Source organism: Plectropomus leopardus, chromosome 22 (assembly GCF_008729295.1).
Source record: "Plectropomus leopardus isolate mb chromosome 22, YSFRI_Pleo_2.0, whole genome shotgun sequence".
Classification (NCBI taxonomy): Eukaryota; Metazoa; Chordata; class Actinopteri; order Perciformes; family Serranidae; genus Plectropomus; species Plectropomus leopardus.
This window is the reverse complement of record NC_056484.1, coordinates 2,835,778-2,851,830: the sequence shown is the minus strand read 5'-3', so window position 1 is coordinate 2,851,830 and position 16,053 is coordinate 2,835,778. Positions and strand designations below refer to the sequence as shown.

The following is a 16,053-nucleotide window of genomic DNA, read 5'->3' as shown; positions in this document are numbered from 1 at the left end:
TCTGTCTGTCTGTCTGACTGTCTGTCTGTCTGTCTGACTAACTGTCTGTCTGTCTGACTAACTGTCTGTCTGTCTGTCTGTCTGTCTGTCTGTCTGACTAACTGTCTGTCTGTCTGTCTGTCTGTCTGTCTGTCTGACTGTCTGTCTGTCTGTCTGACTAACTGTCTGTCTGTCTGACTAACTGTCTGTCTGTCTGTCTGTCTGTCTGTCTGTCTGTCTGTCTGTCTGACTAACTGTCTGTCTGTCTGTCTGTCTGTCTGTCTGTCTGTCTGTCTGACTAACTGTCTGTCTGTCTGTCTGTCTGTCTGTCTGACTGTCTGTCTGTCTGACTAACTGTCTGTCTGTCTGTCTGTCTGTCTGTCTGTCTGTCTGTCTGTCTGTCTGTCTGACTAACTGTCTGTCTGTCTGTCTGTCTGTCTGTCTGACTAACTGTCTGTCTGTCTGTCTGTCTGTCTGTCTGACTAACTGTCTGTCTGTCTGACTGTCTGTCTGTCTGTCTGTCTGTATGTCTGACTGTCTGTCTGTCTGTCTGTCTGTCTGTCTGTAATATGATGTTTATTCCACTGCAGATTAAATTTAAATAGTTGGATATATTAATATATCTAGTATCGCTTATCGGCCAAATGTGTTGTTAAAGTATATCAGATATCTGCAAAAAATTTAGATTCTAATTAATCTTTTTTGCTTATCTTTTATCCTGCCCTGATCCTGCTTATTATTATCATTATTTATTTATTATTATTTTTATTATTATTATTATTATTATTATTATCAATGTTACGTGTTCTTTTTTTGTTACTGTATTTTTCTTATACGTCTCAAATCTCCTAAATTCTGCCTTTACTCTTATTAAAGCCAAAATCTGACGATACTGATGAGGTGCACATATCATCAGGTATGCCTTGCACATACTTTTACGTACTTTTATTTTTGTTATAATTTCTCTGTGCGTATATAAGAGCAACTGGTGACCCAATAAAAAGGGGATCAATAAAATAAGTCAGATGCTGATTCCCTGCTGGTGAGTGTTGCTCTGAAATATTAAGTTGTTCAACACAAAACTTTGAAAAGAGGCCGACTGTTACTGGGTTACATAAAGGATCCGAGTACTTTATCCACCATCACTGTGAAGTAATTTATCAAAAATACCAAATATTCTCTGGTTTCAGATCCTCTGCTGTGAGGATTTGCTGTATTTCTCTCATTTATGTCATTTTAAATTAAATATTTTTGAATTTTGGACTGCTGGTTGGTTAGGAATTAGATTAGAAGACAAAATTATCAACATAATGTTTTATTTATGATGAAAATAATTGTGTGTTGTGGCTTTTCGTGTGTCTCTTATGTCCGATCAGATGTTATTGTCGCTGCAGCAATGATGTCGTCACCTGTGTTAACGTGATTATTTTGGTAAGCAGCTTTTAGCCGTGTGGTCAGATAAAAGTAGGTTGCGGCTTTGTTGACTTGGGCGGGAAACGGTGACTGTGCAGGTCTGTTTGTTCCACGCAGCAGATTTCAGGTTGTGACGAGTCGCTGTTCGACCCAAATAACAGCCCCGTGTCTTTCTCCCGGTCGACAGGCGGCATTGAAAACAAGTGCGAGCTCACCTCACGGGGCCCGATGGCGCTCAGGTTTCCTCACAGCGTCACGCAGGTGAGTCCAGACTGCGAGCGGACGTGAATGTGACGTACAGCAGACAATGAGATGAAAAGCTGCAGAAAAACACGTCACCAAAAAGGAGCTCAGGGTAACTGAAAGTAAAAGTTGGAGAATTTCCAAGGCTCAAATTTCTTCATGCGGCGCCACAGAGAGCCGACAAACCTGCATCAGCTCTTACATCAAACTTTTTTATGGTTTTAATGTAAAATAAATAAATAATAAAAGTAATTAAACACACGAAATCTAGCACAGTTATGCTCTACTTCCAGTCCGAGGGCCGATTCTGGCCCCCAATAAGTCTGGGTGGTTCACTAACCATTTTCTAATTCCATTAATAAAAACAAAAAATAAAGTGATTCAAACTGAGAATTTCTTTTGTACTTTTAGTATATATAAGGTGCCACAAACGGCATCAAAGTAGTTTACCCGGAGAGAGGTCCTAGCTAAGCTCCCAATAGCCTAAAATCATAGAAATGTCCTAAAATATGAGAAACGTCAGAAAATCCCAGAAATGTCCTTTAATGCTAGAAATGTCCTAAAATCAAACATACGCTAAAATTTTATAAACAACCTAAAATGAAATAAAAAATGTACTAAAATCCTAAAACAGTCTGTAAAACATGTATAGGCCTCTGGCCTCCTGCCATTTTTCAAAAGTGGCCCCCAAATCAAAGAAAGTCGGGTATAAGTACGGAGCCCCAGAAAGACCTGAATTTTTTATTTTTTTTATCTGCTGCACATGAGATCTATAATTTGCATGCACATGTTATTTATCTTGTGGGAACAAGGTAAACCTTTGCAATCTGAGCACATTTGTTTGATTTTTTTTTTTTTTTTTAAACACATGGGGACCTTCGGGGGCCTCCGTACATAGCCTACTGGTAAATAGCCTACTGCATGCTAGCTACATGTTTCTGGTAGTTCACTAAAAAGTTAAGTGTAAATGCACAATTTGCACCAATAAAGTCTATTTTCAAAGCTCAATCAATTTAATTATTGATAATAATTCATTGTATTTACCTTGAACTGCCGGCGATGGTGATTCTGTCGCCTTTTCAAGCATCCGTGATGTTGAAATTTACTTTCATTAGAAATTGTTGCCGTGAAAAATTCCCGACATCTTCGACCGATGTGAAAAATGTGTGAGGTTTCCATTAGCAGTTTTTCCTTCTAGTCTCCTGATTAAATTCTGCATTATGTGACTTTAACATCATTGTGAGGAAACTATCAAGACATATTTGGGTTAATTGAATGTAAAACTATTCACCTAAATAGTTGAATAGTTGAATTTAGCCTCCATATGTGTATATCAACCAAGCAAATAACATAAAATAATAAAATTGGTGTTCATTTTTAAGACATTATCACCAATATCATCATTTCTTTTATACACACGGCTGCTTAGGTCTGAATTCCGCCATCTTTAATCAAAATTCATACTCCTTCTCTAACGTGTAATAATTCATAATAAAACTACACAAACTGACAAAAACACATATTTTAAAAATCAGTGTTACTTACACGTCCCGAGGATATCTTTATCTTTATCCTTCGTCGTGAATAACATCCAGAAATCCGCTTTGAAAACATTAAAATAAAAGATGCTCCTCATGACTGCTGAACTTCACCGAGAAAAATCACGTTTTCAAGTTTTATTCGGTTTAAAAGTAATTTAGTGAAAGTTTTCTGTCTACCTGTGGTTTCATTGCAAACAGGAGCTGCTCATACTTAATTCGGCATACTTTTATGGCGCCATTTTCACACTTTTTAAAACAAATTAAGGTTTAAACAGCAAAGCTCCCAATTAACTATCTTGCCTCCATCGCAGCTTCGCACTTCCTGTTTACGTCACGACCCAAGAGCCCCCAAATTATGGGAAATGTAGTTCTAAAAAGATTATCGGCTAATGAAAATCAACACATAGGAATATGTTTAAATTATTATTATTTTTTAAACTGGATTATATAGATGAGGAAGATTGCAATAATAAAGAAATGTCTATCTGACATTTTTGAGATATAAGGTGGAGTATTTTTAAATAAATGATGAATTGATTTTTAATGTATTTATTTTTCGATGATGATGATGATGATAATAATAATATAATATTTTTTTATTTATTTTTTAATTATTTTATTTTTTTATTTTTTTAATTAATTTATTTATTTTTTCATTTGAGTATATAATGTACTCTGTGAATTATATCTCATGGATATAATTCTGTCTGCTTCTTGTGGATTAATAATAATAAATACATAAATAAACTACGTGTCTTTAAAAGCCCCTGAGCGCGGCCCTGCAGGTGATGTCGACATGTGATCTTTTTCTTGCTGTTGTCTGTTCAACACAAAGAGCTCGGCTAAATATAGATCCTTATCTCTCACCGACATCTCGAGAGACACAAAGTGGGAAGTTTGCTGTTATTATTGTACTTCCTGGAGTCACCTGTGTGGGAAACCCCCTGTGATGACATCGCACAGGTAGAGCCCCGCTGACTCCGCCCCCTCACTGACAGGTAAATGACTGTTCAGAGCTCCGGTAGACTCCGGTGTGCTTTTGTTCGTCTGTCTCTGTGAAGACATCCTTCACATCCTTCAGAAGACTTTTTGAGGCTTTAAACTAAGTTAAAGGTTTACCCTTAAACAAATAAGCAAAATAGAAACGTTTTTTAAAAAATAAATAAAATTATGTCAAAAATTGCTTCTTCAAAAATATATTATGTTTAATTTTTCTGTGACATAATTTAAAAAAAATAAAATTACAGTAAATATAAATATAGTTTTGTTTATTTTTTTATTGTTAGGATTTTAGCAGCCTTTACTTTCTTTCAACTAATTTTGAGTTAATTTTCTTGTCAACTTTTTTACTTCTTGGCAAATTGGTTATTGCCATTTCCCCCCAAAAAAATCTAACCAATTTCTTCCAATTTCAAAGGGCTACATAGACTCTGAGAGATGACGTTAATGCAGCATTTAAAGGGTTAAGGTCAGGCATTTAGTTACACGGATCCTTCAATGGGGACTTTATTAAGTTAAGTAAATACGAGATGAGATAAAACTTTATTGATTGTCCAAGCAAAAATTCCAGTGTTGCAGCACCAAGCTTTATTTTAAAACCAATTTTGAGGTAATTTTCTTACTTTCTTTTCTTTTACTTTAGAAAACTGATGCTGATCCAGATTCAGGGGGTTTACAAGTCTGAAACAGTCAATTTTTATTGTAAATAAATATTAAACCATGTATTTATGCCTTTAATGCAGAAATAATAAATAATACATTTTTTAAAAAAATAAAACATTGATTTACAGGTAAAAATACCAGAGAAAAAACAGACTGTTGAGTTTTAGATGCAGCCTTTCATGACTGAAGGCATCCATCGTTAAGTTGTGGTAGGTCATGAAAGGGGAGAGGGGACCTTCCCCAACCCCCAAAAAATACACATAAATATACGTGCTCATACTGTACACACACACACACACACACACACACACACAGGGAGCTGAAACCAAACCTACACCAGTGAAAGTAGGTAAGTGGGGCTCGTCTCCTTGTGGTTTCTGCTGGTTTCTGCACCAGTTTAGTACACAAGTCTGTGTGTGTGTGTGTGTGTGTGTGTGTGTGTGTGTGTGTGATCAGATAAGATCTCATCTCATCTGATAAAATCGATCATAAAGGCAGATTTGAGATTTCATGAGGAAACTTGGGGTGTGAAAGTGATTTTGATTTGTTTTGTTTTTCTGTGCATGTAAAAATAAAATCTATTCATAAAACGGTTGTTTCTTTTTATTTTAGTGACTTTGGGCTGATAGAAATCCGATCGGCGTATCATACTGCCACGTACGCCACTGACTTACTGTCAGTGTGTTATAACACTGTGAATGGCTCAAAATACGGCGCCTGGCAGTATATCACGCCGCTTTGAAGTTGGTATCTCACGCCGAAATCACTGTGACCATATTTTACAAGTCGGGATGAGACCAGGGTGAGTATTTCCATTTCATGCTACTTCATATTTTACTCCTCTACTACATCTCAGAGGGAAATATTATATGTTTTACTGCACCACATTTGTTTGATAACTTATTTTCAAATAACGTACAATATTATTAGTAAAAACGAAGCTACGCAGCATTAAATGAGCTCCACGTCACACATAACACATTAATGCATCAAAAATAATCCAATAATTTGACATATATTATTCTCCACAATTAGTACTTTTACTTTTGGTACTTTAAGGATATTTTGGTGCGAATACGTTTTTCTTAAGTAAGATTTTGAATGATTTTTATTTGTAACAGTGGACTTCTGCACTGTGGTAGTACTAATTATACCTAAGTAAAATATCAGAGTACTTCTTCCAGTAGTGCACACACACACACACACACACACACACACAGAGGACATATGAGTCACTTCTAAACACCCACTCTTGTTTAGTTTTGTGCTCTCGCTCTCTGGCAGCATCTTGATTCACCGCTGTCCTATTTCCTGATGCCATCGCTGCGCTTCACTCTGCAGCGGCTGAGGCGAGAAAATAACCACCGACAGTCAGGTGATTTAACCTGAGTACAGTAAACTGAGGGTGACGTGACACGACGAGACTCAAAGATAAAACTGCAGAAATATGATGATTTTAGTGTTTTTGTGCCTTTTTTTAAACTTGCAGAAACGCATAAACTTCATATGATGTTATATTAGAATTTCATATTAGTTATTAATTATTGACGTTGATTTTTTCAGGCAGCATGTACATTCATAATACATTTTGTTGCAGCTCAGTCAGACTCCGGTCCGAGGTGTGCTGACTGCCATCTACTGTATGAAATACACTGTCTATGGAAAAGTACAACTCACTAAAAAAAAACAAAAAACTAACCCTTTAAAACAATAATATTTCATTATAAGTACTTTATTCTGCATGTCTAATTTAAAATATCAAAATAAACTGTCTGTATGAAACACTCCCTGTAAAAAAGAACAAGAAATTCTGCACCCCTGCATAGAAACAGTGAAAATAATCATAATTTTGATATCTAAGGGTAAACTTTTAATCATTTCCCCTGAAGTGCACTCAGTGTGTGTGAGGAAGTGATTTGTAAGGAAAATTTGCATTTTTTAAGAAATTAATTTTGGTGATAACTCCCTGTGTGCTGCTTGGTCGCTCCATTGGTTCCAATACTTATATTTTGAGCGAAAATATTAAAAATATGGTTATTTACGGTACAGTGAGGCTCGTGCATTTTCCTCGAGTCACTCAGGGAAACTCAAGGAAAAATATTTGTAGCTCTGAGAGGATCACAGCCCTCCTCAGATAAATAAAGTACAGTCCCTTATTCAAAAATAAATCAAGTGAAATAATATTAATGTTCCTTTAACTCCACACACTGCAACAACAACAACAGCAGCAGCAGACGGATGAGCCAGCGTTACTCAAAACCAAACTTTATTTATTTTCAAGCACATGTTGTAACACAGTTTCGTCTGCACGGAGTGTAACGTTTAAATACCGTAACTTCTTTATAAAAATCAGCCATAACATGGCAACGTGATCAACGCCTTTCAGCTCAGGCATTAAAACATTCTGATCAATAAATAGATCAATAACTAATCCGTCATACTTGAGTCGATATAAATATATTTTTAAAAAAAGTTAAATACGCTCTCAAATTAAATAGATTAATAATAAATAAAACGTATAAAAGTTGCTGCTAATGAAGGTGATAAATATGATAAATAGCTGCTGTTTGTTCAGTAGAAACAGTCGACGCGTCAGTTTGCGGCGGCGTCGGTGGAGTTTCTCGGCTGGACGCAGAAGTCCTGCAGGTAAGTGAACAGGATGTCGATCTCTCCCACGGCTTTGTTAATTCCTCGCTCGCCTCCCATCTGGAACAAATAGAGCCACATTAGAAACAATAGAAACACACACTTTTCTGCTCTTTTCACGACCAGTTTCTGCTGATTTTCAGTGGCTCTGTTGCTGTTAGAGCTGCAGCGTTTATCGGTTTTAACTGTCAGTTAAGCTGCTGATTATTATTTTTCAATCAATCAATTAGTTTCGTCTATAAAAGGAAAAAAAAAGCTTTAATTGCACATAAAACAAAGAAAATCTGCATTTGTAGTTTAGATTAATTAGTTGCATAAATTAATTTTCTGTTGATCAACTGATCGATTGACTAATCATTTAAACTCTAACTGACCGAACGTACTTTAAAAGAATATAAAAATCATGAGTTAAAATCTATGGAAAAAGATCAGTGCCAAAATGAAAGTCTGAGATTTATAACATTAAACAAACTGAAATTGTGGTATTAAAAATGACCAAAATGATTAATCAGAAAAATATTTGACAATTATTAGAAATATCCAGAAAACTATAATCATACATTTTAAAATATGTTACACAGCAAGTAAAAAAAAAACCAATTTTAATTATTTTTTTTCTCTACTGTCTTGAGATTATTTTCTTGGGGATGTTTTTTTGTTTTGATTTGTATTATTTTATTTTATTTTTTAAACTTTTTTTCAGGTAATTTTCTTGTAACTTTTGTTCTGATTTCTTCTTATTTTTTGGGCCATTTCTTGGTCAAATTAATCGCTGACCTCTTTCCAATTTTTTGGGAAAAAAATAAGCCAATTTGCTTTACTTAAGACACTTTAACACTGGATATACATGGAAAACTAGTTTCATAAAGTGTCGTAAAGTTATCATTAATTATTCATGTAATGATGTAAAAATCACAATCACAAATTTTGACTTCAGAATAAAATGCAGTAAAGTCACACGTGGCTTTGTGTCCAAACGGCATCAAAGTGTTTTCGCTCAGGTGTCGTTCAGGAGCAAAATCTCACCTTGTCGAGCTTCTTGCGAAACTCCACAGCGTGATGATGGTCATGATAGTGAGTCACGTTCTGCAGAGAGACGGAGAGAAAGAGGAGCTGCAGGTTAGCAGCTGTTATCACGCCAATCTTTTCTGTGTGTGTGTGTGTGTGTGTGTGTGTGTGTGTGTGTTCACTTTCGCTGATCAAAACCACAGAAAGTCGATATCGATCTAAAGATCAACCACACTGCCACCACACACACACACTGTAAAAAACAACAGCTGCTTCATGACTAATTGTCTGTTTTTTAGTCTAAAAATCGTCTTTAAAAAACAAGACGGAGCACAGCAGCGTACTTTTAACCCCATAAAACCTGGATCACTTTCCTTGTGCTGATTTCTTTTTTAATTATTTATTAAATTATATAATTATAATAAAATAATAATTATATAATTATTTATTTAAACCTTTTGCACCCTGAGAAAATTAGTTTGATTTCTTTCAAAAACATGAGAACAAAGATAAGGTAAGAAATGTTCCAAAAATTGCAAGAAGTTAGTAGATTTAGATTTTTTTTTTTTAAATAAATTAGGATAAAATGTTTAGAGGAAAAAAGATGTTACAATTTTTTTTCTCCTTTTTGGGCGCTTTTTTTAAAAACTAATTTTAAGATGATTTTCTTAAAATTTTCACTAATTTTGGGGTAATTTCTTCTTCTGTTACTCACTGTCTTCTCCCAGGATCTTTGACAGACATTGAGCCAGTTTGCTCAGGTTTCAAAGGGTTAAACATTATGTTTCCTTTTTTACATTAGATTTTAATGCATGGTATGATTTTGATTCACTATCTGAATTAATTTTCCAACTAATAAAACTTAAAGGATTAGTTCAAAATATGCTTATTCGCTCTCTTGGCAAGTTCAAACGTTTGTTTGTTTTTTAATTACAAATTTTCAGGTAATTTTTATTAATTTCTTGTTAACATTTTTCTGCTTATTGCCTTCTGCCTGTGTTTTTTAAAGAAATTATAAATTAATCTTCTAATCTATCTCTCAGCAATAATGCAAATAACAGCATTTTCCCCAAATCCATATAAGAAAAATTAGATATAATGTGTTAATGTAGAAATTCAGTGCTTCGTGTAGGCATATTTCTGATCTTTGGACGGAGCCAGGCTAGCTGTTTCCCTTCGTTTCCAGTCTTTGTGCTAAGCTAAGCTAACAGGCTGATGGCGGCAGCTTCACACTTGAGGTAAAACACTTTTTCGGACACTCACACATCCTTGAGTCTGCAGGTCCTCGCTGACGCGGTGCAGGTCGGTCATCAGCCGGTGCATTTTGGGATGCGCGTTGCTACGGTGACGCAGGATGTTGTTCAGGTAGTAGTCGAGGATGTTGGCGTGGAGGCAGCAGATCTTCAGGTGGTCCTGGAGGAGGCGGAGAGGTCAGAGGTCGACCGTCACTCGAATGTTCGACTGCTTTTATGTTTAATTTTCGAGATCGTGAAATCGCTCTCACCTGGTCGGTGTTGACTCGGGGCATCAGTCTGACGCTGGAGTCGTCCTCCGTCTGCAGACCCTGAGCCTGAAAAACAAACAACAACAAAAAACAACAATTAGCACGTTAGCCAGTCCTACATAAAATGAACCCCCAAATACTGACACCACGACAAAATAATAAACATTTCAGTTATTTGGATTTGTCACTTTTAATTTATTAAAAATGTTTGACAATATTCCTATATAATTTCAGTTATTTAAATCTATTGCAATGCTATTTCAAAGCCCCCTTTAACTCTAGGAGTGATAAAACTGTGGTGGGAAATACCAAATTTGTTTTATCTTAATGTTTTGACAAACATAGATGTAGTAAAAAATTTAAATATTGCATACAAAAATATTGGAATTGGCCTTGAATAAATCCACCATGTGTTTGTTGTATGTAATAATTCCCACAGGTTGCTAAAATTCCCCAAATTTTGTGGAAAAGGCTGAAGACATGACCACAGTGTCCCCAACAGTAAATATATGAAAATGACAACAAGAAGCCTTAAACCTATGGAGTAACATTAGTGCCAAAACTTCATAATTTACATTAAAAGTTCAAGTTTGGTCTTATTTTGATTTTATGTAACTTCATGCCTTTACTACAATTCAGAGGCAGCAAATATTTGATGGCTTCGGTTACTTTATAAAATTTGATCAATTCATGATACAAAAAACATTTTTAAAAATTAACAGTTGACAAAATGATTAAACGCTAAATCATTAAAAATATTTCCAAAAAATCAAAATGTATGAGTAATAATAATTAAATAATACGAAATATAATATCATAGCTTTTTTCAATTTCATAGCGAGTACTTTTAATTTAGTTAAATTTTTTTGTACTTAAACATATTTAAGCTTTTGAATGCAGGACTTTTACTTGTTTAGAAGTATTTTGTTTGTTAAATTGTCAAACAAATATCTTAATTCTGACAAAAATAATTCTTATAAACTGACTACTTACATGTTGGGATACGTCCTGGACAGCTATGTACGTCTCCTCGTTTTGTAGCGGCTGGCTGAGCGACCGGTCAACAGGGTGCGCTGCCGCCTGCTCGACGCAACCAATCAGAAGCAGCGCCAGGATGACGAGCATGGCGGCGGCCAGACGGAGGAAGGAGGCGAGTGAGGCGGCGACGTGTTTCATCTTTCAGGTGGATGAGTGATCTTAATCCTTTCAGGAGTCAGAGTGTTTTCAACTGCAAGAGAGAGACAGATAATAAATGATTATAAAATAATTTAAATAAAACTCTTTAAAAAACATGAAAGTGTTGAATCGATCTGCTGAATGTGTTTGTTCCTCACCTGTCAGTCGATGCTGCTGTGAAAACGTCTCTGCACGCCGTCCTTTTATACAGATCAATCCTCCGCCCACCTCTGCAGAAATATAGGACAGGTAACCATCCAAAAAACCCCAGCACACACAGACACAGACACAGACACAGACACAGACACACACACACACACACACACAGACACAAACACACACACAGGTCAGTGCTGAGCTGGTACAATCAGCGTTTACTGTCACTTACACAAAGAGGAAATTAACTGTCAGTCAAGGTGTGACGACAAACTCTAAATAATGTTTTGTCATCGATTTTCAAGAAGAAAATTTTAATTGTACTTCTGCAGTGACATAATTTCCTCTTTCTTTGTGTGTGTGTGTGTGTGTGTGTGTGTGTATTACACTCCCTGGTGGATTACAAGCAGAAGTCATCATATAAACACACTCGTCCAGCCAGCTAGTAACCGCTGATGTAATTAAATGTTTGTATAGCAGGTTTAATTTCACTGTTTTATGCAACTCTTATTACTTAACACACTTTAAATTACTTTATTACGTGACACTGAAAATGAGTGCGACGTACAAAGACGAAGCAATTTAGTAATAATGTTTTCTTTAATGATGCAATAATGAAACAGACCTGTTTACTCAGAGATCGCAGAACAAGGTCTCACTAGGACCTTTCTTTATGCCTCCTTTGCATTTTTACACAGAAACAAACGACGGCGGCATCATGCTGCACAAGTGCGTGATTTTAACCCTTTGAAACCTGGATCACACCACTTGTGGTGCATTTAGACACAACACGCATTATTCATTCATTTGTTTATTTATAAAACATGGGGGGAAAGGAAACAAGCAGCTTTGCAAGAAATGGCTTGTAAATTTTAAGAAATTTGTAGATTTGGATTTTTTGTGTGTGTGTAAATATATATTAAAATATATTATAAGGTAATTATCATTTTTAAGCACTTTTTCGCAGGTTATTCTGTGTGTGCATGCGTTTTTTTATTCTCATTTTCAGGTGATCTTGTACTTTTTTTTCAGAAATTTTCTTCTTAAGTTGCTCATTGCCTTCTTCTTTTTTAAAGAAAAGACAAATTGCTTAGGTTTCAAAGGGTTAAACAGAGTGCTGGAATAGCAGGATACAACAATATCAGCTTCCAGAGTGACATATAACATACACATCGGCAGCGCTTTATGAAAAACAACAAAGGCATAACGTGAATCACAATAACTTACCTTCTCTGTTACATGGTGGCTGATCTCATCCTCTGCTCGGAGGGGAAGGAGCTCCCAAATCTTTTTGTTTTTTCCAATTTGCTGATATTTACAGCCGCTGTTCTTCTTTGTGTCAGCTGGCAATTGCTAGTCTTTTTAAAAAGAAATTGGCATTCATATGATAACACTGTAAGAACGATCACCGTGTACACGGATCTGCAAAAACAACCGAAAATGCTGTAGTATGCACGCCAGACCCAGTAGTTGTCAGTGTAACTTTGTAATGACACCATAAAAGAACACCATGTGCATGCACATCAAGGCGTTTTTCTACAGAGCGGTGAGTATAAACAAACAGGACGATGGCGACGCACAAGAACCGGCAGCGTTAATGAACTCAGTACAGTCGGCAGCACAAACACATCTCGGGAGTCTGCCATCATTGATGTTGTTGTCCTCGTGCATGGCTGTTTTTCACTGAAACGTAATGCGCATGTGTGAGATGCAGCTTTGAAGTCATCGTTCCCAGTTTAGATGGTGACAGAGGGCGTTTTAAAAAAAATTACACTCTGAAACCTGGTTTTAAAAGTTTGCGTTTTCAGGCCCACAGAATGCTACTGTCGTGTGAACGACAGCCCAAACTGCAATACAAGTTTCATGTTTCATGCAAGAAGTGTTGCTGTGTAAACTGACCCTCACCGGACTCTTGCATCAAAGTCCGGGATTGTGGGACCCATCCGGATTGGGATCTTACGCTAAGAGCAAAACGGTTGTATTTGATGACTCTGGAATGAGAAGGGGCTCCTAAACCTAACCACACGTTAACTGCAGCATTTTTTAAACAAAGTTTAACCTATCTGCTATATAATAAAATACAATTGTAATGTATCCATGTTTCGCAGAAACATACGATGCCAAATCCTACTGTGGAAATAAGGAAATAAAGAAATAAGGAAATAATGATATTATGTAACAGCAGACTTTCTCAGGATTTGCAGCAGCATATCATCTGCATAACACCGATAAATACTGCAGATGATATCTAAGAAGGAAGCTTTCAAAAAGAGAACAAAAAAGGACCGAGTATAGATCCCTGTGGGACTCCACAACAGTACTGCTGAGGAATACTGGCATCAGTGACATAATAGAAACGCCCACTCTGCTCGCTGATTGGTGCCAGCGCAGTAACGCAGGTTTTCCCCCCAGTTTCTTCCGTGTCCAATCTTTTTGAGCATCAGCATTTTCCTGTCAGACAGCAGGTTTTCCTGGCAGTTTTTTTCCGGGTGTGTAGTAAAGGATCAAGTGACTTTTTCTCATGTAATTTCATCACTGTGTTGGGCGTGGGCGTGTGAATCCTTCAGAGACTGATAGCAGGATTAAAGACTTCACGGCTAAAAATGGAGCTGCAGATATCCTTCAACTGTCATCAGCTGACTCTTTAGACCTACATAATCGACAAAAAGACATATTTCTATTGTATTTACGTGCTGTGTTTGATCCAGAATGAGCTCAATAATAATTAAAGTGCTCCAAGTAAACATCAACATCAGAATAAACTCACTCATTCTGAAAGAAATCTCATTTTGAATTGCTCATATTTACTAGTTTCCGGTCTGTAGCAGCACAACTCTCATTAAACCGCTGTTTCTTTTGCACCATTTTTCGTATTTGTTCCATAAACTCATCAGATCATGTGTTACACCACTTGTGCGTCACGAGAAGAGACATTAGTCAGGACATATTGCAACATATTGTACATAGTGAGAAAGAAACAATCTAAAGTGGAACATTCGGTGAGCCATGAAAGGGAAATGACACGCTATGAAAAGCAGCGACTGAGCATAAAAGCTGAAAGTTTGAGATAAATCCAAAAAGGATTTTAATAGACGTCTGATTGTATTCAGCTGAACATCGTCGGAGGATGTTTGGTGTTTGAGAACAATTCAGAAAGTTTTCTTGCACCGCTGATTTTAACAAACATAACTTTGATATATTTCTGTTGAAGATCTACAGGTTGTTGCACCAGCTGTAAAATAAAACATGTATATACACATATACATAAAATTTAAACACTGTATTATTATAATTTCTGACCTAACATCTGTTAGTTACCATTATTAAGCTCAGCAGTGAGTCCTGTGTTATGAGGCTACTTAACCTGCATCTAATTATTTATTTAGTACTCAGTTTATTGCATTTATTAATTATTAATTTTATATCTATGACCTGTAATTTAATTACTTTTACGACACCTATCGCACGTCAGTCTATCGTTTAAGGACAGAGGGATGTCGAGCAAGCAATTTGTGATTTGTGATAACGGGCTTAATAAATAAAATCGACCTGACTTGACGTACCTGCAAGTAAATTTTCACTTGAACTGATTTCATTTATTGAAGAAAATATTGTTCCACACTCAGAGTAAACTGCGCTATCTAAAAAAAAAGTACTTTGTTGTGAAGCCATGAGTTATTTTTGTAGTTTCGTGGGTAGAGACTCAAACTGAGACTGAAGGTATCAGATAATGAAACCTGAGGAATGACATTATCTGACCTTTTTAACACTATGTAAAGCAAAAAATATGAAAAAAAGTTAATGCCAGTTTCTACTGAACAAAAGAAAATCACAGTTTTTCTATTAAACGCATTAAACGTTAATATATAAAATAATTCAGGTCCATTTGAGGAATTATTAAGGATAACTTTTTTCTCACTGTTTTCATATTTCTGATAATGAAACTTCCTCATGATAAAATCAGAGAGCCCACACGCTCTCTCAGCTTTACATTGTTTGTTCCGGCCTGTTTAACGTTCGGAGGGGAATTCACAGTCAGCCGGTTCATCTACAGGTCAGACCTGGTCGGCGCTGTGTGTATTGTATATATTGTGTCTTTGTATAGTGTTTAAATAACGCATTGCCGGGTAATGCGTCCTCTCTGTCCGGAGAAAGTGGTGACGATGTTTGTTCTTCTTCCACTATGACCTCTGACAACGTTTATTTTAAAGAAACGTGCGGGGTAAAAATAGTTTCAGGTATTTTGTTGTGAATTCCCAACGATGGTTAAAGATAGAAAACCGAATTAGTCCTATGGAGGAACTGCAGAACGTTTACTCAAGCACCAAAGTCCAGTGCAAATTTCAGGTATTAATTTGAGTATTTACATTTTCTGCTACTTTATGCTTCCACTACGTCACAGAGGAAAGTGCTGGACTTTATACGGCTCAACTTTTATTTTTCAGCTTTAATTATTTTTGCTGATTCTGATTAATAATAAAAATATATTCAATAAATAAGTTATTGTTTTTTTATGTTATCAATAAAACTGTCTTGATCCCGCAAATTTACACGCTCTTTTTTCTTTCACTAATTATCAGGGTTTATACATTTAAACTATACATTTTTACATGACTTTGAAGGAAATGCAAAGACAAGCATTCTCAGAAACGACCGCTGATACTCCTTATTGGCTCCTTTTTCATTACTATACCATAGCTTTTTGTGAATATATATATATATATA

General features: G+C 36.0%; 2 protein-coding genes across 3 annotated transcripts in view; both read right to left on the bottom strand.

Moving 5' to 3' along the window:
* Positions 1 to 7,370: 7,370 nt before the first annotated feature.
* Positions 7,371 to 16,006, bottom strand: il22 (interleukin 22). 2 transcript variants are annotated; one of them, XM_042511380.1, is made up of 7 exons: positions 12,556 to 16,006; positions 11,331 to 11,402; positions 10,990 to 11,224; positions 9,997 to 10,062; positions 9,756 to 9,905; positions 8,511 to 8,570; positions 7,371 to 7,544 (listed from the first exon to the last, which is right to left on the bottom strand). In XM_042511380.1, the coding sequence occupies exons 3-7, from the start codon at positions 11,170 to 11,172 to the stop codon at positions 7,431 to 7,433; spliced, it is 573 nt and encodes a 190-aa protein (XP_042367314.1). In that variant the 5' UTR covers positions 11,173 to 11,224; positions 11,331 to 11,402; positions 12,556 to 16,006; the 3' UTR covers positions 7,371 to 7,430. The 2 variants fall into 2 exon arrangements, with proteins under 2 accessions (XP_042367314.1, XP_042367315.1); XM_042511381.1 differs by lacking the exon at positions 12,556 to 16,006 and having other exon boundaries at positions 11,331 to 11,627.
* LOC121961680 (cullin-associated NEDD8-dissociated protein 1-like) overlaps positions 13,230 to 16,053 on the bottom strand; it is a 13,934-nt gene continuing 11,110 nt past the window's right edge. The window contains exon 12 of the mRNA XM_042511748.1: positions 13,230 to 13,289. Within this exon, the coding sequence (XP_042367682.1) occupies positions 13,230 to 13,289 (60 nt within the window). The remainder of the gene's footprint in view (positions 13,290 to 16,053) is intronic.

What these genes read in the sequence shown, in the direction of transcription:
- il22 (XM_042511380.1), bottom strand. Translation starts at nt 11,172, where the DNA reads ATGAAACACGTCGCCGCCTCACTCGCCTCCTTCCTCCGTCTGGCCGCC. An exon ending in CCCGAGTCAACACCGACCAG is followed by an intron (nt 9,906 to 9,996) that starts GTGAGAGCGATT and finishes CGCCTCCTCCAG; the next exon opens with GACCACCTGAAGATCTGCTG. An exon ending in ACCTGCAGACTCAAGGATGT is followed by an intron (nt 8,571 to 9,755) that starts GTGAGTGTCCGA and finishes GTCTCTCTGCAG; the next exon opens with AACGTGACTCACTATCATGA.